Below are 26,768 nucleotides of genomic sequence, written 5' to 3' on the forward strand. Positions count from 1 at the left end.
AAAGTGAGAAGATCCAAGCTATATCCCGTCAACTGAGTGAATTCTTTTTGATACAAAGCACCCGTGAGATAGTCACAAGGCTAAATAATGGTCAATATAAGTAAAGTATTGTTCTCCTAGTGAGAGACCGCTTAAATTGCTGTGACAATCTTGTTCAGGTTAGAGTTATTCCACATCCATATCTATTTTTCTAAAAGTTTCTATTTTCTATATATCTAGAAGATTTATACAGCTCATTTACCAACTGAATATTTAAAAAAAATGTCAGCCCCTACAGGATACCAATTTAAAGGGGAGTGTAGAAAAGCCTTGTTCAGTTCCTAGCACCATACCAAGCAGGACCACCACACATTTTTTATACCTAGAAATCCAGTGAATCCATGGAGCATTGACTGCCACACACTGTAAAGCTTTTCTGGCCACAATACGCTTCAGACAGCACAAACTCTCTCTACAAGTAATTATGAGTAACAAAGGAAAACTGAGCCCACACATACCAACCTACAACAAAGAATATTACAGTTGCCTTACTGCCTCGAGATCTACCAATCAAACTTTTGCCAGGTTTCCCAGAATAGACTAGCACATATTTAACAAAAAATAGGCATGCTATAAAATTTTATAAAGTTACCAAATGTTAAGGTATCACTCAAACACTTCTCCTCATTCTTGCTTCGGCGATGTTAACACAGGAACATCCCAAACATTAGTACTCAAATGAGATGCACCAAGTAGGGAAATGTGGAGCTATTCTCTACAGCATGTACAACATATTAATCACAAGCCATCAGAGGCTGCATATTCTACATATGCAATACCGATAAAATTCCGATAAACTGCAAAAGAGCAAGTTACATTTGATAGGTTTTTTTCTGATGGATAAGGAGAATAGTAGAGTTTTCTAGGCACAAAGTGTAACCTGCAATTTTTCTTCAGCTATGTCAAGTCACCAGCACTAGATTGTTTCAAACGTGGGTCTGGCAAGCTTCACCCGAAGTGGCACTGTCTGCCATGTAAGGCATTGTACAGGTGCTGAGCACAGTTTTGCAGTTTTTTTCTGCGCCCTACAGAGGCGAAATAAGCAAAATGCAGATCCAAAAAACGAAAACAATAACCAAAAAAGAGAACTTATCATAGTTAAAGAGAAATAAAGACCCAGTGTGAGCCTCCCTTTCGTCCAGAACAACAAGTTACTTACCTTCAGTAACGCTTTTTCTGGTGGATACAATATCTGCGTGGGGATTCCTCACCTTTTGGATACCCCCTGCGCCAGCATTTTGTAGGAAATTCTTTACCTAGCTCTCCAAAGTCGACGAAGATGTCACAATAGACAGGCTCCGCTCGCCGCACCGTATGACGTCATCGGAGCCGCAAAAGGACCTCGTTGGCTTGCTGATGTCAGTTCCACACATTTTTTTCCGTGCCACCGAGCCAAACGGGCGTACCAACACATTTTCAAATACATACATAACATAAAATATATACACATATGTAAAATCACAAATACATAATCAATAAAATCAAAGAGAAACAGCAAAGGAAATGCATTTCTCATTATTAAAACAAACATGATTAAAATAAAACAATTTTTTGGTAGAAGCAGGTGGACAACGGGGAGGCAGGAGGGACCATGAGGCATCCACAGGCAGATATTGTATCCACCAGAAGAAGCGTTACCGAAGGTAAGTAACTTGTTCTTCTGATTGAGACTTCTGTCTGTGGATTCCTCACCTTTTGAATAGACTCCCAAAGCCGTACCTCTCCCGGAGGAGGATGTCCACCTGCCTAGACCAAAAAATCTTGCAAAACAGAACGAGCAAAATGGCCATTCTTCCTAACCTCAGAGTCCAAGCAGTAATGCTTTGCAAAGGTGTGGAGGGAGGCCCATGTTGATGCTTACAGATATCAAGAACAGGAACACCTCTAGCCAAAGCAAAAGCAGTAGACTTAGCTCTGGTGGAATGAGCTCCGATACCTTCAGGAGGGTCCTTCTTGGCCAGGGCGTAGCAAATCTTGATGCACAAGATAATCCATCTGGAAAGAGTCCTCTTTTTCACAGCCTTGCCTTTCATCTTCCCAACATAGCCCACGAAAAGCTTATCGTCCAACCTCAGATCTCTTGTCCGATCCAAATTAAAGCTGACAGCTCTCCTAGGGCCAGATGTAGGTGGCCAATTACCGGTCGGTAACGGCCAAATTCGGCCGTTACCGACCGGTAATTGGATTTTGAGATGTAGGAGCATGCTTTACAGAATCGGTATTTTACCGAATCTGCATTTACAGAATCGGTAAAATTACCGAATCGGTAAATACAGACTCGGTAAAAATACAGATTCTGTAAAAGCACATGTAGGTAGCACATCTTTGAGTGCCGCAGGCCTTTCAGATTCGGTATTTTACCACCCAATCCAATTGGGTGGTAAAATACCGAATCCAGGTGTGCATGCACATGTGTGCATGCACACCTGTGCCATGTGACAGACAGACATGCCCTTAGGGCATGTCTGTGTGACATATGGCGCACATGCCTATTTTTGGGGTGCCAGAGGGTGTCAAAGTGACACCCGCTGCACCCTTGCAAAAATCGATATTTACCGATTCTGTAATTACAGAATCGGTATTGCCCATTGATTCCTATGGGCTTCAAGGCCCATAGGAATCAATGGGCAATACCGATTCGGTATTTACAGATTCGGTAAATACCGAATCTTAACGATTCGGTATTTACAGAATCTGTAATACCTACATCTCCCCCCTTCATATTTACCGACTCTTAAATACCGAATCAGTAAAATTCGGTATTTAAGAGTCGGTAAATATGAATTACCTACATCTGGCCTTTAGGGTCCATACGATGCAGTCTCCCCTCCTCCTTGGAAGGGTGAGGGGGGAGGATAGAAAGTGGGTAAAGTAATGGACTGTCCCACATGAAGAGGGGTAACCACCTTGGGGAGGAAAGCAGCCGTGGTCCTTAGAACGAACTTATCTGCATGAATGGTCAGGAAAGGAGGTTTTGAGCTAAGAGCCGGAAGCTCACTTAGCCTCCTAGCAGAGGTAATGTCAATCAAGAAAAACGTTTTAAAAGAAAGAAGCCTCAATGGGCAAGAATGAAGAGGCTCAAATGGAGAACCCATTAAAAAAGTAAGAACGAGATTCAAATCCCACTGAGGCATAATGAAAGTTGTAGGAGGGAACTTATTTTTAATGCCCTTAATGAACCTCATGGCAACGGGGGACTTAAATAAAGACCGCTGGTCCAAACATAGAAAGGCCGACAAAGCCGACAAATAGCCTTTGAATATAGCTACAGCACAACCTTGTTGTGCCAAAGAAAGTGAAAACTCCAAAATATTAGAGAAACAGGCCTTAAGAGGATCAATGTCTCTCTCTCCACACCACTTAACAAATCTGGACCATTTGGAAGAGTAAACAGACTTAGTCGAGTGTTGCCTGAATGATAAAATAACATCCACTATATCCGGCGGGAGAGAGAAGGAACTCAGGTTGCCCCGTTCAATCTCCAGGCATGATGGTGCAGGCTCTGGAGGTGGGGGTGTAAAACCTGCCCCAGCGATTTCTAGAGAAGGTCTGCCCTGAGAGAGAGACAGAGCGGAGGGTGCGATGAGAGGTGAAGTAGATCTGTGTACCACACCCTTCTTGGCCAATCCGGGGCGATCAAAATGACTTGGGCCCAGTCTTGGCGAATCTTCCTCAGAACCCGAGGAATCAAGGGTAAGGGAGGAAACGAGTAAAGGAGTTGCAAACTCCAATCCAATTGAAAAGCGTCCCCTAAAGCCCCTGCAACAGAAACTGGAGACTGCAGAACAACGGGCAGTGTGCGTTCTCTTGAGTGGCAAACAGGTCCAACCGAGGAAATCCCCACATCTGAAAGACGAGATGGACCACCTCCGGATGAAGCCGCCACTCGTGATCAGCTGAGTAATGCCGACTGAGCCTGTCTGCACGAACATTTAGCACACCGGCCAGATGATTTGCAAACACACAAATCTGTTGGCCCTAAGCACAGGACCAGAGTCGCAGAGACGATACGACCTAACACCTCCCTGTTTGTTGATGTACCACATCGCGGTAGTGTTGTCTGTTAGGTTCTGAACCATCTGACCGCGAAGGGAAGGAAGGAAAGCCTTTAGTGCCAAACGTATGGCCCGCAATTCCAACAGGTTGATATGAAGCAACCTTTCCTCTGGAGACCAAAGACCTTTCACCTCCAGATCCCCCCAGATGAGCACCCCACCCTAGAGTGGAGGCATCCGTGATTACTGTGGCCACCGGCGGAGGAGACTGAAAGGGCTTTCCTTGAGCCAGGTTGCCCTGCACACTCCACTGCAGCTTCTCTAGAGATTCTGATCTTCTCCCCGAGATCTCGTTTGTGCTGATACCACTGCCTGCAGAGGCACCACTGGAGTGTCCTCATGTGCCAGCGTGCATGGTTGACAAACAGTATGCAGGAAGCAAACAGACCGAGCAGGCGAAGGACCTTCAGGATTGGAACAACCGCTCCATCGTGAAATAAAGGAATCATTTCCTGAATGTCGAGAATTCTCTGCGGAGGAGGATATGCTCGACACACAGAAGTGTCCAGTATTGCCCCTATGACCAGGCTGCGCTGAGAAGGCACCAGGTGAGATTTGGGTATATTTATCGAAAAACCCAATTTGAACAACAGATGAGTTGTCACTTGCAAGTGGCGCGAAACCAACTCTGGAGACTCTGCTCTCAACAGCCAGTCGTCCAGGTAGGGAAAAACAGGAACCCCAACCTTTCTGAGATGAGCCACTACCACCGCCATCACCTTTGTAAAGACTCGAGGTGCGGAAGCAAGACTGAACGGAGAATCGCAAACTGATAATGTTGTGACCCTACCGTGAACCGAAGATACTTCCTGAAGTGACTACAGGTTCGGAAGACGAAAATACGCATCCCGTAAATCGATGGACACCATCCAGTCTTCCTGTTGCAACGCAAGAAGAACCTGAGCCAAGGTCAACATTTTGAACTTCTCCTGCCTGAGGTAAAGGTTCAGAATCCCGAGGTCCAAGATTGGTCTCCTAGCGACCGTCCTTTTTGGGGATCAGGAAATACCAGGAGTAGCAACCCTGACCCCTCTCCTGCTCCAGAACCACCTCTATCACACCTTTCAGAAGCAAAGTAAGAACCTCCTGCTGCAAAAGCAGTAAGTGGTCCTCTGAGCACCAACCATGGCATGGAGGGTAAGGAGGAGGAAACTCCTAATAGAGAAGGACGTACCCATTCTCTACAAGATTCAAGACCCAACGATCGGACGTGATGAGTCTCTAATCTTGCAGAAAGTGAGACACACAACCCCCAACCGGACCAACATGTTATAAGATGGGGGATCTAGAACTGCTTTCCTATTGTACCAACGGTGGCGGGAGGAGAGGTAGAGGAGAAGGATTGTTGTCAAGCTGCTCACCTGACCTTTATTCTTCCCTCTGTACGACTTGTACAAGGGATTCTGCTGTTGCTGACTCTGTTGAGATTGTTGGCAACCACGAAAGGAAGCAGGCCACCCAAGTCCACAATACCGCTTGTAGCCATATCCTCTAGACTGCACCTGGAGACCCAGAGACCTTGCAGTAGCCCTACTGTCTTTAAAACGCTCTACGGCTGAATCCACCTTTGAACCAAAGAGCTTTGACCCATCAAAGGGCAAATCCAACAAAGTCGGATGAACATCAGCAGAGAAACCAGATGATCTAAGCCATGCCTGTCTCCTTGCAGCCACAGAAGACCCCATCACAGGAGCCACAGAGTCGGCAGTGTCCATGCCCGACTGAATCACCCGACGTGCCGCAGCCTGCGAATCTGAAAGGACTAAGAAATTGACACGATCTTCCTCAGGCAACTTCGGGGCTAATTGCACAACGGAGTCCATCAAAGCATGGATATATCGTCCAAGAAGGCAAGTTGCATTAGTGGACTTAAGAGCCATACTTGCAGAAGAAAACACCTTCTTTGCAGCTTGCTACATCTTCTTAGAATCCCTATCACCCAGAATGGTAGGGAAAGAACCAGAAGACTGCTTCGAACTAGAAGCCTGGACAACCAAAATTTCCAGAGTAGAATGTGATGATAAAAAAGACGGATCACCAGGGGCAGACCTGTACCTTCTCGAGATGAAACGAGAAACCACAGGAGTAGATAAAGGCTTCTGCCACACCTCCAGGATTAGTTCAGTTAAAGCATCCGTAACGAGAAGCAACGGTTCAGAAGTTGAAGAATATCTGTTTAAAACTTCTGTAAGAATATTAGATTTTTCCTCAGCTGAAGGAAGCTGAAAACCAAGTAAATCAGCCGCCTTCCTTATGACTACATGGTATGGAGCAATGTCCTGTACAACACCTCCACTTGCAGATGGAAGATTATATTCAGGAGAAGTATCAAGGCCACTAGCTCCATGAAGGCCTTAAAACTCGTCCATAGAGTCAACAATCTCCCCTTCCTCCTGATTCTGTGCATATTCCTCCTCTTCAAGAAGACTCTGCGTCTCTCTCCTAGAATGTTGTTTAGGTATAGGAATCGGTGGAACCATACGTGGCGCCGGTGAAGACATCAACGATGTCGACGGAGGAGCCTAGACGTCGATCGAACTCAAGGCGGCGCCGACTCAGCAGCCGAAGGAGTCTGAGGAGCCGGAGTGGAGGATCTCGGCGCCGGGAAATGCCAAGCCGGAGTCGACGGCAAGAATGGCATGAAGGGTGCCTGGGGATAAATTTGAGGAACACCAAGGTTAAAGGCCAAAGGACCCAGGGGCCCAAAGGCGTGCCGGATGGAGCAGAGGCCCTAGCAAAAATGCCAAACATCACATTGAGAAATTGCAAAGAATCTGACCCAGGAGCAGGAAAAGGAGGATATGGATCTGTGCCTTCCTGAAGAGGAGTCACCTGAGGTCGAACTGGAAGCTGCGGAGCCGGGGAAAACGCCCGCACAGGTGATGCCACCCGGCCTGGAGTGGACTCCCTAGGCGCCGGGGACGTCGTTAGATTCGGTGAATCTTCATGCTGCAAAGAACCTTTCGACGCCGGCGACCCTGGAACTGGAGATGGAACCGGCATCACCTGAGGAGAAGGGGAAGGAGAGATAAAGTCCTTCCTACAAGGTCACTCCTTCTTGGCTTTGGCCATGAACAGCTTGGCTTCACGCTCCTTATTTGCCTTTGGATTCATCTTCCTGCAGCTTCTGCACTCTTCGACGGCATGGTCCGAAGATAAACACCAGAGGCAGTCACCGTGCGGGTCCGTGATTAACATATGCCCGCCACACTCTCTGCAGGGTTTAAAACCCGTCTTCCTAGAAGTAGCCATTAGGTAACAAACAATCAAGAGATACAAAGTTTTCTAGTTGAAAATGAAGAGCCCCTAGAAAAACCGTTACGAGTCGACGGCGCGGAAAAAAGGAAACTGACGTCAGCACGCCGATGAGGTCCTTTTGTGGCTCCGATGATGTCATACGGTGCCACGAGCAGAGCCAGTCTATTGTGACGTCGACGTGGTAGAGCTAGTAAAGAATTTCCAGCGGAATTCTGGCGCAGGGGGTATTCAAAAGGTGAGGAATCCACAGGCAGAAGTATCCATCAGAATGCACATTATTTACGGTAAGAAACTTGTTCTTCTAATGGATTCTCGCAGAGAAGAGTGACTGAGGACACCCATGTGATCTTGTTTATAAGACGTTCTGCAGCACTGCTCTGCTGAGGTGGAACTACACTCAAACCTTTGCATTAAGGCAGAGATGCTTAGAAGAGTTAAAGATAATCAAGCAGCTGGTTGTCAAATTATATGACTTGAAGAAAAGTTACTCAACTACGGTAACAATCTTTCTGGTGGATACTCTACCTACCTGCAGATTCCTCACCTGTCCCAGGCATCAGAGTGGATCAGGAATCTTCAAAATTGGAGGTCGCCAGTAGAGGGTGCGGGACTCGGTCGGTAGCAGTAGTGACATCAGGTGACACCACTGAGGCCATATAGAGCCCATCCTGGTGCACCAACTTCAGTGAGCCTCCATTTCTTCAATGCCTTCGAGACAAGAGGGCAGAATGACATTGGTGAAAAGTTTTGCAGTACCAAAAGAATGCAAACTGTGATCTTATTAATGTTTTCTAAAAATTATCTATGAAAATGGGAGGCGGGTGGGTCGCTGCAGGCAGACAGTATCCACCAAAAAGATTGTTACCGCTGGTAATTAACTTTTTCTTCTGTTGGATACTTCTACCTGCAGATTCCTCACCTGCTGAACAGATTCTATAGCAATACCTTACCTAGGTGGAGAGCTGATGGGTGATTATACCAGGAAATAGTGTAGAACCAACCTAGCAAAGCGACCATCTCTTCTTACTTCTGAGTCTAGATAATAGTGCTTTGCAAATATATGTAGAGAGCTGGTTCAACGTGGGATATAACAACTAGCTCCAGCTCAGAGGACGAGGGCTATTGGAGATGGAGATCAATGAGACCTATCTTGAGGCTAATACCTGTCCTTCTTATGCTTTTGTCGCTTCTTACCTGAAGATGTTGATGGAGAATGGGAGCAATGAGACAGTTTACAGGGACATCGATCATCCTTTGCCCGGGCCATAAACAATTTGGGCTTACGCTCTTTAATGGCCTTCGGGTTCATGCTGGGGAATGAGGAACGCGACTTAGTGTTGTGGTTGGAGCCTAAAGACCACTGGCAGATGGCATGGTGATCTGTGAAAGACATCTGTCCCTCACAATCCCTGTAAGGCTTCAACCCTGACTTCTCCGGTAGAGACTTTCTTCGTTAGTAACTAATTTATGAGGAAACGTTCCCCTCAGAGGTAAAACTCTGTATCTGCATCTAAGGTGTGGAAAAAAGGAAACTGACATTGGTGCACCAGAGCAGGCTCTGTATGGCCTCAGTGGCATAATCTGACATCACTTCAAGCACTGACTGAGTCCAAAGCCCTCTACTGACGACTTCGAAGCTTTTAAGTTTCCGGAGTCAGTCTAATCCCTGACATTGGTCTACAGGTGAGGATTCCACACATAAAAGTATCCATTAAAAACTTTTTCTAGCTGTTTTTCATCTTGTCAACTGCCCCTTTCACTCTTCGGGTAGAGTTTAGAATGTTTCCAGCAAGCACATAAGAACATTGGTCACCCAGAGGACAAGCATCTTGAGATGGATGTTTACCTTTGAGCCAACAGATTGTCATGTACTCTAAAATCTTTGGTGCTCCCAGTAATGGGTGCGATTGACTGGGATCAACACTATGCACCTTTTCTTTGATGAGAAAGGTGAAAGAAGAAAGGCAGTTAAAACACCTGCAACACATGATTAATGATACGCAGAAACTACTTTTGGAATAATGCAAAGTTCTACTACGAAACCATATGTCGTGAAAATACAATAAAAGGGGCAGGTGCATAAAGGGCTTGATTCTCACTTACCCTTCTCACTGAAGCAATTAGTAGTAATGTTACAATTTTTCATGTTGGACACTTCAAAGGACAAGAATCCATTGGTCAAAAAAGTAGGAAAAAAGAAAAAGGTGGAGACAAAATGAAGGTTCCAATAAAAATAACATGAAAGGCCATAAGCAGAAACTAATTGTGAAGCCCTTGTTAAAATCTGCAAAAATGTACAATTTGCTAGAATAGATCGCCCCTGCAAACTGTTAACTAACAACCTGCAGAACATCCACCACGTCTGACAGAAGCATATATGCAGAAAGGTCTATCCTCTCAAGTTCCAGGCAAGAACACTTACTAGCATAAATGTGAGATGGAACCAAAGGCCCCCTCCTGCAAGACCAGATTTACCACTAGACACAAGGGTCAGATGGTGCACATCTAATTAGCAACAGGTCTGAGTGCGAGACTTGCGTGGAAAACATTGGGCAATGAGTGTCATGTGAGATTAAAGGTGCCATATTTTTGCAGAAGAGGGGCTGAGGGAACTGTGGAATGGAGATGAAAGTTCCACTGCACCGTTACAGCATAGCCTAATGAGCGCTCTGGCAGAAATTAAAGCATGCAATTTTTGGAGTTTTGGCTTCCACACAGAGACATAGGTCAACCCTTCTCCATACCAGAAAGATATCTGCTACTGCTTGAATTATCTCTGACTCACAGCTGAGTCAGTTGGCTTCTGTGATCCACTTTAATGTTCTCCTTCCCTGCACAACGAGCTGCTGATCCTCCGTCTATTGCCCAACCCAAAAGCTCAATTCTTCGCCACATAGTTGTGAGGAGACCACTCCTCTTTCTTGCTTACATAAAACATGGTAGTAATGTCGACTGTCATAAATTGAAAATGCCACAAGAGGAAATGTAGGATGAAGACCTTCAGAGCTATCATGACAGCCTTTAATTGCAGGAGACTGATGTGCAAAGCCTTTTCCTGGGAGATACCACAAGTCAATGAGTGTCAGGTCCCGTTACCGTAGAGGAATCCATCACCACTGACAGCTTTGTCTGGGTTGTCTGAAGTAGTCCCCTTCCAAAAGATTGCTGAAAAAGGACATTGCTCTGGGGTAAACAGAGAAGAAGGCAATAATCGGATTGCTCATGTGACAGCAGAACTGATTCCACTGCTGATAAAAGCACCCAGCAAAGGGGGTCTCAGGAGCATGCCACCATCAAACTCAAAAGCAAAAGAAATGTTGTCTAGGTCACTTTCAAGAAAAACCTTGGCATCTTCAGCTGCATGCTAATTAGTATCGGAGATGGAAATGCAACAAATAGATGACCAGTTTCTCCAAGATAAAACTGTACAGCTTAACAGGGCTTACAGAAACGTAGTAATTAAACAGTAAAATCAGTTTTGTGCAAAAAATGGAGAGCATGATGCTCACGTTATTCTGGAAGAGAACTGGCCCAGAGGACTTTCGTAACTATTTCTTTAGGTTAGGTTAAGTATGAATTTTTTGACAATGCACATGAGCCACTACAGCCGCCATGACGTTTGTCAAACCTCTATGGTGGGTGTTAATAGGAAAGGGAGAACTGCAAATTGATAATGCTGGCCTCCCATCACAAATGTCGCTAATTACCAGTGATCTTTTACAACCAGAACAGGGTAGTATCCTTGGAAGTCCAGCTGAAGTAGCTAAACCTGTATCTCCAAGGCTTGGAACAACCTGCTGCAGGGTTACCATATGCATATTCTCCTTACAACAAGTTCAGTCATCACAGGTAGTAAATAGGGCCCAAGCCTCCCTTTTTTGGAACCAGAAAATATCTAGGGTAACACCTTTTTCATTCTTCTGCCAGTGGTACCACTTTTATGGTACCTTTTATTGTCCTTTGGCCAACAAAAAAAAGAAAATCTTGATCAAGTCTTTTGTGTGAGAGGGGGAGCGTGAACAAATTAAAACATCTGCAGGACCCTCTAATCGTAAATTATTGTCTATCAGTTCAAAAAAAAAAAAAAAAGGACGCTATCCAACCAGAGGTTTTCGTGACTAATATTGCAAGCGTGCAGAGCGACTTTGGATCGGAACTGAAACAGGAGATAAAGTTCTTATTAAAGGCTGGAGCTGTAGGAGGCACACGAGTATTGTTTAGCATAGCATCATACTGTCCAGAACAAAATATATACACACACGAAGTGTGTGCAAATTATGTCCCTTGAAAGACAGCCTGTTTGCTGCAGCACTGCAGAGGTCCACAGAAAGAGACCAAATCCATTGAAGGTAAATCCAGGAAAGTATAATTTTCTTAAAATAAATATTTATTGACAATCTCAGATATCCTCATTACAAGTAAAAAAAAAAATAGAAATGTAGATAAATCAAGCATGTTTCTGTTCAGCAATACTATATATGGACCAGCCAGTCCTCTCGACCAATGTAGGTTACTATTCAAGATGTTCGCTTAAATAGTCTTTTCTCTGGATGAATCAAAAGAAAAGCATTTGCTAAACTACCATATACCCTACCGCCAGAGACTCGCCACCACCAACGAGAGTCAGCAGAACATTTTTTTATGCATAGGGTGTCGCAATTGTATGTTGGGTATTCATGGGGCCGTATAATATAGAACGGTGGAGGATTGTGTCATTGTCGGTCTGTTTATACGTGAAAAAATGGATAGTGGCCCCAACAGGGGACCTCTAGAGTGGCCTGGTATTATCATGGTGGATAGTGAAATCTTGGAGGATCACATACCAATGTAAAGCTACGGGGTATTTTCGTAAACCATGCCTCTCTTCACAGCACAGAGAGGTGCACTCCGCTTGTGCCCACTTGGCTACCTACACCTGCTATTGAAAGAACTTTTGATCCAGAGCCTGTCCAGCAGAGGAGGGTAGGTCATCGTAAATTACTACATGGGACCACTTTGTTTCTGCAGCTAAGCACGGTCCTCTGCCCATTCGTAAGTGGCACAATCACTACTCTAATAGGGTTGGATTTTCGATGTCCTGTATCGCAGCAGAGATAGCTGACAACAAATATTGATTGGGCACATTTATTTAGGCACACCTATGTTCCCAATCAGGTATAGGGTAGGCGTCATTCATTTGGGTCTGATGAATTGCCTAAGATCCAGTTGGGCCACAAGACATGAAACATGTTGCTCTACATCACATATTTTAAACTGTTAAGTTTCCTACACGATCTCCATCTGAACCTTTATTATGTTCTCTTAATTGGGTTCCCATAATAAACACACACCTTTAACTAAAACATCACTATGGGCATAATGTACTAATTTTAGCTATAGCAATTTCTTAATTGCGATTTTCTGTGAATCACAATTTCTAATTTAAGGACGTTTTAAATTAAAATGACATGACGCAAATTGACCTACTTCATGAATATTATTGAGTTAAGGTCGGTCGCAGTTTGCAACTCATTAGGAATGACAGCCATCTTAAGTACGGTGGCATGCATGCCTGTTTTTTCTTAAAGAAAAACGGGCTGCGTTTTAAAAAAAAGAAAATTAAACAGTTCATTTAATTTTTTATTTTTTTTTATAACCTGGAACCACTGCATGCCTTTTTTAATTCTCAAAGGGGATAGGGTCCCACGGGGACCCCTTCTCTTTAGCAAGTGGGTTACCAGCACTTTTAAATTGGTAGTAAAGGGTTTTGCGCCTGGAATTTCGGTTGTAAAACATCAATACATACTACTGCAGATCGGTATTTGAAAGGGACGCCCTAAACTTGTCCCTTCCGAATACCTAATTATAAATGCTAATTGAGAATCGGTAATAAGTTACCGAATCACAATTTGCCTTTTCTACATTCCAATAAACTTTTTTGCGGCTGCAAACTGGGCTTTTTGCAACCTTAAAAAAAACCTTTGTACATCTGTCCCTATAGCCTGTCATGTTTCTATGCTTGGTAAACTGACTAGGTTATGTATATGAGACAAAATATGTATCAAATTTTTACAGGGCGGGTGCCGTGGTCAAGCGGTCCAACATGGCGGACGTGCTTTAGCCGAGCTCTGGATGCCCGCTGTACATCCTTCCAATATCCTGTGTAATCAGCTTATATTTTACTCCCAGACTCCCATGCACCGTGCCTTTATGCGCCCGCCTTACCGTGGAGGTAACTAACAGCCGAATCGAAGCCGGGACAGCCAGATGGTGACGCTCGCAGTTGGGGAAGAAGCAGGCAGGAGCCGCTGCCATCACCGGATCCACCAGACAGGCAGACGACGTGCAGGGCCAGTGGCGGAGAGCAGCTGAGCGCGGGCCCTCTGCACCAATCCTCCTGCAGCCCCGGGGCCAACGGCTCTATGGCTGAGGGACAACTCACTGCAATTTAATGCTGGAAAGATTGAGATCCTCTACTGTTCAGTGGGGAAGGTTTCTTCAGCGCTGCCTGGAAATTTTTAGCCCTTAGACACATCAACTGTACTGAGGCCGGTTGAGAAGGTTCGGAACCTGGGCGTTATGTTCAATAACAAACTAACGTTGAAGTCACAGGTTAACAAAACGGTGGGAAGCTGTTTCGCTATTATCAGAATCCTGCGGAAGATTTTTCCCCTGTTGCCTTCGCACGTGCGAGCGCTAGTAGTACAAAGCACTATATTAAGCTGATTAGATTACTGCAATGCGCTGCTGTTAGAGACCCCCAAATATCTTTTAGATAGACTCCAGAGGATTCAGTCAACAGCAGCCAAGCTAGCCTTGAGATGGTCCAGATGTTCCTCCTCCTAATTGATTTTGGCAGAGCTGCATTGGCTCCCGATACGACAAAGAATCCAGTTCAAGTCCCTCTGTTTAGTGTTCAAGGTCCTGCATGGGTCTGAACCTGTATCCATGTAGAGAAAGTTTGAATGGTACGTACCAGCGAGAAGCCTTCGCTCCTCTTCGGCCAGACTGGTGAAAATACCAAGTTTCAAGAAAATAAAATCAGGTGGCAGAGCCTTTGGTGTTTCGGCCGCCAGATTATAAAATGAGCTTCCACTGGAACTGAGACAAGTTAGGGACCTTCTCCCCTTTAGGAAGAGATTAAAAACTTGGCTTTTCCTTAAAGTCTAAATTTGTTGTCCGCTCCCAGGGGTGCCCTACCCCAAATCATGCACTCTAAATGTTAGCGCCAGGATGCTTGTTAGGTGAAAGAGCGCTTTACAAGTGAAATAAATAAATAAATAAATAACCCTGTGATACAGAAGAAGTGACTGGGTGGATATCAACAGCCCACGCTGTGCCCAGCGCGCGCCCGGTCTCCTACCACTAACAATTCTGCGAGGGACCCGCCTCCCCCACATCGAACGGGGCTAGGAGGAGCACTGTTGCCAGAGTGAACTGGAGATCATTGTACCTCTACCACGCTTGGTGTGGAGCACCCCGCTTATGAACTATACGGCACTACAGGAGTGAGCGACTAGGCAGAGGCACCCATTAGGGGGGTGAGGCGGCACCTGCGCGCTGTAGCGGCCGGGCTAGGCCCCTGTGTGGCTTGAGTGTGGCTAGCCTCCGCGCCTGCCTTGTGGATGAACGCTATCTCCCCCGCTCTCATCCCTCAAGTGTTACTACCACCACGACCGCCAACTTGGGTGTGATTGCGCTGCTTACTGGCTTTTACACAACTGTGCTGGCGCTGTGAGGGCCTACCTGCTGCCGCTAACCACAAACGGCGGATCCGGCGAGTCAAGGCTCTACTGGTCCGGACAACGCTGCATTGATGGCGGCAATAACGCAGTCACGAGACGAGCTGGAGGCCAAGATCGGGCAGCGGAGTTAGAAGCGATGCAGATTCGCCAGGACCTCCGTAAGGCGTATGACAGGATAACTGAAGCCGAAACCCGGATATCAATCACGGAAGACACAGCTGCATCCCTCCACAAGAAGGTGTCCTCTCTGGAATCCATCACTAAAGGCCTCGCGATCAGAGTGGAAGATGCCAGTGGGAGGGCCCGGAGGAACAATCTTCGCTTTGTGGGCTTTCCAGAGGGCTGCGAAGATAACAATGTGGAACGATTCCTCACTGAGTGGATAGCGGGCTGGATCCCTCAGACTTCTCTGTCTAAATGTTTCATTGTTGAACGCGCGCACCGCGCTTTGATGCAAAAACCTACACCGGGGGCCAGACCTCGGCCCATTATAGCTAGCTTTTTAAATTTTCATGACCGTGATGCGATCCTCACACAGGCCAGGTTGGTGGGCAAACTTCAGTATGACTCCCATCACAATCAAATATTTCCAGACTACACGAGACTGGTGCAACTACGTCGGCAAACGTTCACAGTTGCTAAAGCCTGGCTGAGTGACCTTGAAATCCAGTAGGCACTGCTCTTCCCGGCCCGGCTGAGAGTCATCTATGAATCATGTAGGGTTTTCTTTGATACTACCGAAAGGGTGTTCGCCTGGATGGACTAAAGGCAGAAGCTCAAGCCGCACAACCCACCGCGCTTTGACTCGGAGTAGTCCTCTTGGGAGGCCACACGGCGGCTTACCAAACCTAAAGGGAAAATAACTTGCAGATCACATTCAAGGCGCCGCTCAAAATCTCAGAGCGCAGTCCACGGGACTCATCACCGTTGCATTATGGAGACTGAGGATCACAAGCGAGCCAGGCTGGCTGGTGATCCCCATCTCCCTTTCCCTTCTTCCTACATTTCTCCGGATTGTACGGAACTGGTATTGGGGCTTGAGAACTGGGAGTGTAATGCTCATTATGCTGATGTCACTATGCATGGGCCTACGTGAGGCCTTCCCCATCACTCTTTTCTCAGTATCTGGGAACATAGTATTTGCTTGGGGACAAATCATAGGGGAACCTTTGATGTGGGGCTGTGCCCTGCTCCAGTTGGGGCAATGGTACGGCGCTCACCGCGGCATTTGCTTCTACTGTTTTGAGGTATTGGGTTGGGGAGGGGTTGGGATTGTTGATTTGTTTGCTGTTATCTATTACTGCCACTAGGTCTTCTGCCATGTGTGCTCCTGGGATTGCCACTGTCACTCACTTTGCTATTTCCTATATACATGTCACGACCATTTATGCCACAGGATTAAGCTGGGGTCGAGAGTAGAGAGCTCTGAGTCCTTAGTTGGAATACAAACGGCCTACATGATAAGATCAAACGGGGAGCTGTGCTACGCCAAGCAAAGCGACACAGGGCGGGCATCCTCCTCCTGCAGGAGACCCACTTAGCGGGCACCAAGACACCTTGTTTGGGGAGATTTGGCTTTGCGTGCACTTACCATGCTGGTTTCACTAAAGGCTCCCGGGGAGTTGCAATCCTCATACACCGCAGCGTCCCTTTCGTTCAAAGTCAAACATGTTCAGACACACAGGGTAGGTTCATTGTGATATATGGGACACTGTAAGGAGAACCCATTGTTTTGGGTAATGTACACGCCCCCCCTGTTGAAAAATTGTCGACGCTCTGGACTGATCTCCCATCAGTGCCGACTCTAGTTGGGGGGAACTGGAATGATGTTATGTCCCCATCGCAAGATAGGTGGCGCGCCACGGACCGAGTTGCAGGGACCCCGGATTCTAAATTGTTGCCCCTGGTTCAGGGCTTGGGGTGGGTTGACTTGTGGAGGACCATACACCCCACCATGCATGCTTACACTCCTTCTCTCACCTAGATTACATTTTCCTCTCGGGGTGCATACTCATAGATTGACCGTGGCCGAAATTCTCCCCAGAGGTCTGTATGACTATTCGCCGGTGTCTTTTCTCCTGTCTCTAGATCCCAGGAGCTCCCAATTTTGGTAGCGTCTGTCACCGTGGCTGCAGCGAGACGATAAATATAGGGCATATTCATAATTTGTTAGCAGGCTCCCTATTACTCAATACAGGCACAGTGGAGTCTCTGGCCATTCTGTGGGAAGCAATGCAGCCCACCCTCATGGGATCAGACATTGCCTTCTGTACCGCGAAAATGCTGACAGCGACTCGACAAATTATTACAACTAGAGGCCCAGTTACTCGATCAGGAGCGCGCGAGCAGGGACACAGTGGGACGGGTCGCGCGCAGATAACTGCTGAACGTTCAACAGACGTACGCCAGAGAACTCCTAAACAAATACCGGCTCTATTGGCTCGCCACCCGTAGCCGGATATACCAGTGGGGAGACAAATCTACTGCCCTGTTGCATTGCCTGTGTCAACAGACACTCCCGAGCATACGCCGCCTCGATGGGACTGCTCCTACGGAACCATCTGCCACTGCTGACTGCTTTGCCTCGTATTTTACAGCTTTGTACGCCCCCGTGAAGTGCTGCCGGCGGCCCTATTTCAGAAATGTATTGATGAATTTCCCCCTCAGGCATTATCAGATACAGCTCGGGATACATTGGACACAATGCTGAACGCGCTGCTTGATATGCAGGCGGGAAATGCACCTGGCCTAAATGGCTATCCTTGTGAGTTTTTCCAGAAATACCACTCACAACTATTGAAACCTTACCTAGTGGCGCTGGCGGCTTCCTTGGAGAGTGGTGATCTCCTGCCAGATCGGTGGCATGCCGAGATCGTTGTGTTCTTGAAGCTGATTCGTACGCCGGAACAATACTCGTCATATCCCCGATTTCTCTACTCAATGTGGAAGCTAAGCTTCTGACCGAGGTGATGGCAAACCATCTAGTCCTGTATATTGCGAAGCTGGTTCACCCGTATCAGGCAGAATTTATGCTGTGCCAGGTTACGCAGCACCATTTCAAGCATGCCCATAATGCTATAGCCATGGTCGATAGGCTTGATACCCCTGCCGAGCACCACTTGGCAGACATGAACAAGGCTTTTGATTCCCTCAGCTGGACGTATCTCTTTGCCTTACTCGATCATCTAAATATCGGGCCCCGGTTACTTAATCTTATTCACCTGCTGAACACTCACATAACTGCCTCTGTCCAGGTAGCCAACTCGGTTTCCAGAAGCTTCCCTATCGGGCGGGGGACGCGCCAGGGCAGCCCGCTCTCCCCTTATCTTTTCGCTCTTGTTATTGAGCAACTCGCGGCTTGGGTACGTATAGGCGTGTGGTTTCGAATAGGCTCCGGACATTTCCGATCGCTTAGAGCTCTATGCGGATGCTCTCCTGTTTTTCCTTACAGATCTTGACCGGACTGGTCCGCGTCTTCTGCGTATTATGAAGATCTTTGGTGAAACCTCCAGCCTCTATATGAATTGGGGGAAATTCCTTTTTGTGGCCGCTGCGGAGCAGAGGTCGGTTGGGCAACTGGTCGTGGGAGGTAGTAGTAGTCCCAGACGGCTTCAAGTATCTGAGAGTATATCTTTCGACGTCTCAGACAATGGGGTGGAACAAGAACCTCGCCCCCTATGGACACAGGTGAGCGACCAGACGTGAGTGTGGTCACACCTGCCACTATCTCTCTTTGGTAGGTCTGCTATTTTTAAAATAACTTCCCTACCTCGTCTCCTTTATCAAGTCAGAATCATCCCTATCCGATAAAACCAACATGGATTGAATGCTATTCTAGCCCGCTATCACTGGGGCGGGTGCATCGCAAGTGGTCCTGAGGACCTGCTTCCTGTCTACCTACTCCGGTGGAGTGGCCACCCCAGACGTTCCGGCATAATACATGGCCTCACACCTGCTCACCCTCAACGATTGGTGGTATGGTGACAGCGGGGACCCGGCATACACTGTAGAATGCTGGCAGCTGGAAGACAATGCCCTCCACATGGTTCTCTATTCAGTGGCACTGCTTCGAAAGCTACCAGCCGCTACAGCGACAACTTTTAAGATTTGGAAGTCAGCTCTCCGTCTGATGGGTTGGTGGGGAAGACTCACCAGAGAAACTCCACTATGGAACAACGGACAATTACCACAGCTGGTGCAATTGTCCGGCTTTCGGTGCTGGCAGGCCATTGGGATAGACACGTGGGGGCAGTTGTACGTGGATGCACTCTCAAGTCTTTTCTTGATATACAAACGGAATACGATATGCCCCGCACGCAATTCTACTGGTATCTCCAATTCCAGCACACCTTTACCTCATACATATCCCACCTAACAGAGATTCCTGAATTTAACCCCATGGAGGTGGAGGTTTTTATGGGCGACTTGGGGGACCACAAGATAACTAAAGTATACTGCACACTTATCAATAATACCCCTACCACACTACACAAAACTAGAGAGGCATGGCAGCAGGATTTGGGTCCCTTTAAGAGATATTGCCCGGGACTGGAAAGATAAATCCCCACCGTCGCTTGGGGTATGGAAGAGGGGTCTAGATTTTTGTATGGGCCTGGAACTCCCGGTCTTCGAAGCGAGGGAATGCCCTCGAAAACACTACAAAATATGGAAAAGGTGGGCTGATTACAGGGAACTATATCTGGAGCCTCCTCCCCCCCCCTCCCCAGTCCGACACTGAAGAACCGTTGCTAGGACGCTAGTAGACTGGCATTGCATAGTACTTATAATCGATGTGACTAGGGGTGGCAAAAATTATCCCTATATTCAGGACTGCTTTACTTGTTAAACAGAGGCAATGTGGCGCAGTTGTTTCTTCATTTTTCTCCCTTTCTGTTCTTGTTTTTCTTTGCAACGTATTCCTTGTATAATCAATGCTATAACATTTTTTTAAATGTTGACATTCGTGTATGTCATCCTGTATACATACCTTGGGTGCCCTGCAAGGCCCTCTTTTTGTATTGGCTGTCAACCATAAAATTATGTTATGAAATAAAAATTCTACAGGGCATCCCAGAAGAGTAATTTAGACCTCATACATGCTGGGCAGTCCATCGAGAGCTTAAAAAACAAATCTATGAAATCCCTGCATCACTTAAGGGTCCTTTTTTTTGGGGTGCCACCATTCTTTCCTATTACAATCATCTGGTGTGAGTGGTGCCTTGATGATACATTTAAATATGCTAAAGATTAGCCCACCAATCCAATATCGTCTTGATGTAATTGCTGAACCAACCTTCAGGTCCCACAGTGTAGGATCATTTAATTTCCATTAATATTTTTAGTATTAAATGCTTTTAACGCCCAGTTTCCTGATAACTCGTTTCCACTCGATTGTAGCTTTGTCTATTTTTGGCTTTCGCTGTCTCTTGGAAGACATACTGTTTTCTAACAGTGGGCTTAGAGGCCGCTAACTGCTTACCATCAGTTGGGTTCATTGTCAATCTCATTTGTTTTCTTCTTATTGGTCAGCTACCGCAGGCTTCCTTCCTCTTAGTGTGTATGTCCCTCTCCTGAAGCACAGACTCATAACTTTTGTGCTTGCGCTCTTTTTTGAAGCGCTACTTTTTTCTTCTTGTTAAGCACTTTGAGGTTACACGTTCGTCAGCTGTCTCCTTCCTTTACTTCTCCTCCCTCTGTGTTTCTCCCATCTTCCCTCATTCCAAGTTTGCATTGTTTTCCCTGATAAACCCCCTCCATGGTCTGTGCTACTTGCTCATAATGTCTGTATTGCTTGCCCTCACTTAACCTCCCTCCTTACGTTTCCCATTCTGCTTGCCCTGACTTGTCTTCCCTCCGTTGTCCATGTGGCTTGCCCCACATGATCTCCCTCCTTCCATTGTCCGTGTTGCCTGCCTCCAACCGCCTTCCCTCCTTCCATTATCTGTGCTGCTTGCAACCACCTACCCTCCCTCCGTTGTCTGTGCTGCTTCCACCACTTACTCTCCCTCATTCCGCTGTCTATGTTGCTGCCCATCTGCTATCCCGCCCTCCATTGTCCATGTTGGCCCCCTATCAAATATAACAAAACAAAACAAATGCATTGACTTAAATACCACTGGCCGAGTCATAGCAGTTTGTATCCCAAGCACCCTCTGAAGTATATGTTGGCCCTACGTGTTGCCTCTCCTCCACATTGTCCCCACCTACATGTTGATTCCCACCCTGTAATAAAAAGATAGCGCTGCAGATTTAATGTCCAGCTTCACGATAACCTGTCCCCACTCAATTATCACCTTCTATATTTCTAGGTTTAGCTGTCACTTGAAAGATATACTGCTTTTTAACTGTAGGCTTGGAGCCTGCTCATTGTTTACCATTGGTTGGCTTTATTGTCAGCTACTGTAGGCTTCCTTACTGTTTGCGGTTTGTGTGCATGTCCCTCCCGTAGAGCATGAATGCATTACTTGTGTCTTTGACTGTTCATCTTTCTTAGGTGCTACTTTATCTTTGTGTTTAGGCACTTCATGAAGGAGTGTTTCTCGGCTGTCTCCCTCTTGTACTTTTCCCCACTCTGTGTGTCTCCTGCCCTCCCTTCTTCCGTTGTTTGTGTCGCTTACCCCAAGAAGCCCACCCGGTTCTGTTTTCCGTCTTGCTTGCAACAACCAGCCTTCGATCCTTCCGTTGTTCATGTTGCTTGCCTCCAGCCACCCTCCATTCTTCTGATGTCCGTATTGCTTTCCCCCACCGCCAGCTCTCCTTCCACTGACCGTGTTGCTGATCCTATCACCCTCAATCCTTCCATTGTCTGTGCTGCTGCGACCAACCACTCTCGTTCCTGCCCCTGTTGCTGCTACTACCCACTCTCCCCCTTTCCAGTGTCTTTGTTGACACCACCCGCCATAACCACTCCCACCCTACAGTAAAGAAGTACAGCCATACCACAGTGCTCCCCCATTCTCAATGTTGCCTCCAGCCTGACCACAAAAAAAGAGCGCTATAACGCAGTCGGCACCTCCTGTAGGCGAGGCCTATTGGCTTTGCTAACGCTTGTTTTTTTGTCCAAAAAACAGCCCACACACTGCCCTTTCAAGCTGGCCCATCCAGCAGTAACAAAGTGCTCGATAGGCCAGCCCAAGACCTGGAAGATAGCCCACATGTTCATCTAGACCCACACAATAAAAGGCAGGCAATGGCCACTGCCACTATGAACGTGCAAGTACAATACCACAAATGCCTTCCAAGCTCTGTATAAATCAATGTCAGTTCAATCCTGCAGCTGTCATGGCAAAAGTAAGTTATAGAAAAAAAGAGAAAGTGCTGGTAAAGTTAAAGACCCTTTAATAGTTAAATTATATTCTACACTTACATTAACTGAAATACAACATTATTGTTGAAACATCACATTATCATACGCTTGGTACACAACAAAAGCAAGACCCATTGTCCATGAGAAAGCTTCAACCCATTTATATATATGCTCTTTCGCTAACCCTACTAACGCTGCATAAGGCGGCTAAGACCAGACTTAAAATGTTCTGGCGAGAAAATGCCCTACAGAAAACTTCACTAACAGAAAGCAATCTCTTTTTTGTGCACGGATTTAAGTTTTTCTCCTTAGCGAGGATTCCATTCATCATCCTCTCGATGCCCCCTGGCGGAGAGAGGCGCTTTTCACATTCCTGAGACCAGCTAACCATTAACTTGACATTCCGCGATCACTCGGGGGCAAAGACGGTAAATGCCTCTGCAGCTGCATTACTTTTGCTTTGTACTGAAAAATCCAAACACATTCTTCGGTCTCTCACACTATTCCCAGAAAAAAGCAGGCCATCTATGGGGATTTTCCATCCACACACTATTTGCAAAAATAGACGGAAAAGAATCCACTAACAATAAAATCGACACTATCGTAGTATATTAAGATTGCAGTCACATCGTAACCCCACTCAACAATGCAAAGCCAACATTGATGAAGGATAAAGAGGCAGACAAGTAAACAATGAAAGTGGGGTTAGATATAAAGGGTTAACTGGCAAACATAGCTTTGTACTTACCGGTTAAAAAGGTGATTGACTACTTTGATTTTTGAATTAGCCTTAAAATCGTCCGGCAAAAGCATCACCGGGACAGGAACTTGGTTCAGTTCATTAATCTGAAAAATACCAAAAGTTAATATTTATTATATACAAGCATTAATAATCCAAGAGCGGAAAATATCCCAGCGATGTTACTTCCTTTGTCCTATAGAATTTGCACAAGAAGCATCTTGCACTGTTAAAGGTTGGGGGTTGCCTCTCTTTGTTATAAGTCCTCTACTTCAAGTGGTCTAAACATCAACTGAGCACACGCTCTCAATTGTGTCCACCATCCCATCAGGGGATTTCTTCTGTCCCTCCTCGAGTGGTCTTACCCCTTTACATAGTTAGCATTCCCTTTTGGGTTTACTCGTTTTTCTGTGTCATAGGAGATTTGTTTTTAGGTTCTGGGCTTTAATTTGACAAGCTAAACGTCACATTGGACAATGTTGCAAAGTGCATTTTTCTGGGACATACCTGCTGGTATTTTCGAACACTGACACTACTATCCGGTGACTAGACCCCTAAAACATGTTGAAATTGGCTTAAAAACGGATTGGCACATTTACGTTTCCTATGAAGCCATAGTAATAGGATACAGAAATACATCCATGGCCTGGCAGATAATGTCACTTAATGACTGCAGCCACCTATTGTGCCATCCTCTACAGAGGCAGTAAAATATGGTTACAAGTCTAGCTGTGTAGACTGGCAGCAGCCGCTTTTAGCCTGTTGCAGAGAATCTTCCCGTGACGCCTCAATTGATCACGGACTGGTTCTGGACCTGCAGGTTGCCTGCCCCCCACCTATCCCCCGACTGTCCTGAAGACGACCCCACAGCAAGGGCACCACTTATCCCTGCACACCATTGAGGGTAGAAACGTCGACAACCATCTTGTTTTGTGACAACTTCATGCCATCATTGTTACATATATTGTACCATTTTGAAGTATGTCCTTTTGTTGAAATATTGGAACCTTAGGTCTTTTTTGTTATGCATTTAAATTTGTCAAGAGAATATTGCCAATTAACTGATTTTAATGTCACCAACTCTCTTTATTTTTCACAACCTCACTTGACTTTCACTCCCTTTCCTGCTCCACTGGGCACCTAGCAACTATTGTGTCTTATGAATTTATTTTGTATATTGAATATACTTTATCCCATTGATAATAAAACAGTGTGGATACATTGATTGCTTTTTGAATGTTAGTTTGTGATAAATGTGTAGTAATTGTCAATCACACTGGGACCCTTTCCTCCTAGTACCAGCCTGTACTTGGTCTGAATTGGGTGGTAAGAATGCTCCCAAAGCAGAGACAATGGCCCAATGCTTTATGGTGGCTAGTCGAACCCCGGATTCCTCACCTTGCTAATACCCAGAGGAGCCAGACTTGCTCTGTAGAAGTTTCTTTAGCAATTCCCTTGTGTACATATAGGAAGCATTGAACGGCTCCGCATCAGATCCCTCCTACCCCGGATGTGAAGTCAGAGACCGTACATAGCTGCCACCTCTGTGCACTGAAGTCAGTTTATTTCGGATATCTGTCCGGGCCATCTGACACAAAGTTTTAGTAACCAACAGTGTGCAGATTGCCAAGATGGAATCTAATTAACATGGACTAGAAGAGTCCACTTCACTGACCAGGGAGGTTGGAGGGTCGGTGAGGAATCTGCAGTTAGAGCTCCACCAAAAAAAGCGTTACTGAAGGTTAAGTAACTTGTTTAAATTTTTGTTTCTCAAATTCATTTGATTGTTTTTTTCCAACAGTACAACTGACCACCATTGAATAACATCATACAGGACAGGTTCAGGTACACCATATTACCAAATTGACCAGGGATAGTCCGTAATCTCACATTAACTTTACATATGGTCATTTCTAGGATCCCTCCGAACGAGTGGTCTTCGAAAGTCAATACCCATGCAAATGATCATTTCCTTCATGTATCTTACCCCCTCCCCGCTCTCTGCTTTTCCCTTTCCTCAGGGTCCCAAATTAGCATCCATTTGGACCAGATCTTCTCAAACCTCCTGGGACGCCATCTCACCTTATATACACTGGCCTTTGCCAGCATAAACCAGTTAATGTTATTGACCCACTTAGTGAAGCCCAGTGTTGTTTCCGCTCCCCACAGTTGTACGATTTCCCTTTTGACCATTGCCAGGGGAGTTTTTCAAAACAGTAAGTCATATCTGGAGAGTGTGACATCACCCCATTATCCGAGCAATATAAAGGGCACTGTGAGTGTACTCCTATTCTCTACAACCTCTGATATGTAGTTTTCCACACATTCCCAGAATGCTCATAATCGGGGGACAGATCCATAGCATATGTAGCAAGGTCCCAGACTTGCCACACCCCCTGAGGCAAAGATTATCACTGGTTCGACCCATTTGGAATAGCCTTGTTCTACTGTAACGGGCCCTGTGCAAGATCTTGAGATGTACCTGGCGGAGCTCTTCCTTTATCACACTGTCCCTTGGGTAGCGACACGCCTCTGCCGAGTCTGCTTCCTCCAGCGCTCCGAGGTCCACCTTTCACCTGTTTTTCAGTTTGTCTAGCGGGTGTTGACAGTTCATCACAAGTGTTCGCTAGATGTGTGAAATTGTGTGTTTGTGTAGGAGCACCGCCAAGATCCAAAACTCCAGTGGAGTTTCCTCTGTTACATTCGCCAGTAAGTATGTAGTCAAGTGTGTCCAGTGGGCTTGGGACGGCATGACATGCGCCGCACAATTGCCCTGCCTCTACAATCCCTCCATTTCTCTCCATTGAAACTCCCAGCGACCGGTGCTCCAAGGTGATGGCGCTAAAGAATGCACATAGACACGGCCTCATCATATTTGTCAGCATCCATCCAGATTGTCAATTCTTGCCCCCACTTTGCACGCCAGAACCCCCGGCCCCAAGCCCACCGCACTAGACATCATCCTATAGCACCAGATGCGTGCTACCTGCCTTGCGCTGCACCGTAAGTTCCCTAAGCCACTATCCACACTTCACGCGCTTGAACATCTTCTAATAAATGCCTCTCCCCGGAAACTAGTTGCTCACTTATATACAACAATGCGGATAAGGCACCAGTGCATACCCCGGCAGCCTGTGCCTCCTGATCTAGACATTAGGCCCCTCTCATCACAGATGTGCAATGGACATACTGCTGCGGTCAGACTGCAGAGCGGTCACCTAATTACAGGCTATCTCATCCATTTTAAATTCTTGCATAAGACATACCGCACCATACTGAAACTAATGCATATGGGACTGGTGTACAATTGTGCTGTTTGGTCTACTCATATCCGCAAACCTCCTTCCTCCATCTCGTTTGGGAGTGTCAGCGGGTGTCAGGATATTGGTCCGAGGAGTATTCCATTCTGTACCAGATAACGAGCCATCCGCTCCCGCATACACCGCTAGCTGTACTTCTGGGTTAAGTCAAAGATTTCCCCTCTGGAATCCGATGCCTTACAGCTATACTTTTGCTAGTCTCCAAATGACGAGTTGCTACACACTGGGGCTGGTGGCACGCACATAAAGCTAACAACTGGCGGTGGGACACGATCTATTATCAAGAACTATCTATCTACATACTGGGACCGGATGGTACAGAGATCT

At 46.3% G+C, this 26,768-nt stretch overlaps 1 protein-coding gene across 1 annotated transcript in view; it reads right to left on the minus strand.

Annotated features, from left to right (window-relative positions):
• Window positions 1-26,768, minus strand: part of PIP4K2C (phosphatidylinositol-5-phosphate 4-kinase type 2 gamma) — a 400,711-nt gene that overhangs the window by 344,826 nt on the left and 29,117 nt on the right. The window contains exon 2 of the mRNA XM_078688969.1: window positions 23,131-23,228. Coding sequence (XP_078545095.1) covers window positions 23,131-23,228 — 98 coding nt within the window. The remainder of the gene's footprint in view (window positions 1-23,130; window positions 23,229-26,768) is intronic.

This window comes from Lissotriton helveticus, chromosome 1_1, assembly GCF_964261635.1.
Source record: "Lissotriton helveticus chromosome 1_1, aLisHel1.1, whole genome shotgun sequence".
In the NCBI taxonomy this organism is placed as follows: domain Eukaryota; kingdom Metazoa; phylum Chordata; class Amphibia; order Caudata; family Salamandridae; genus Lissotriton; species Lissotriton helveticus.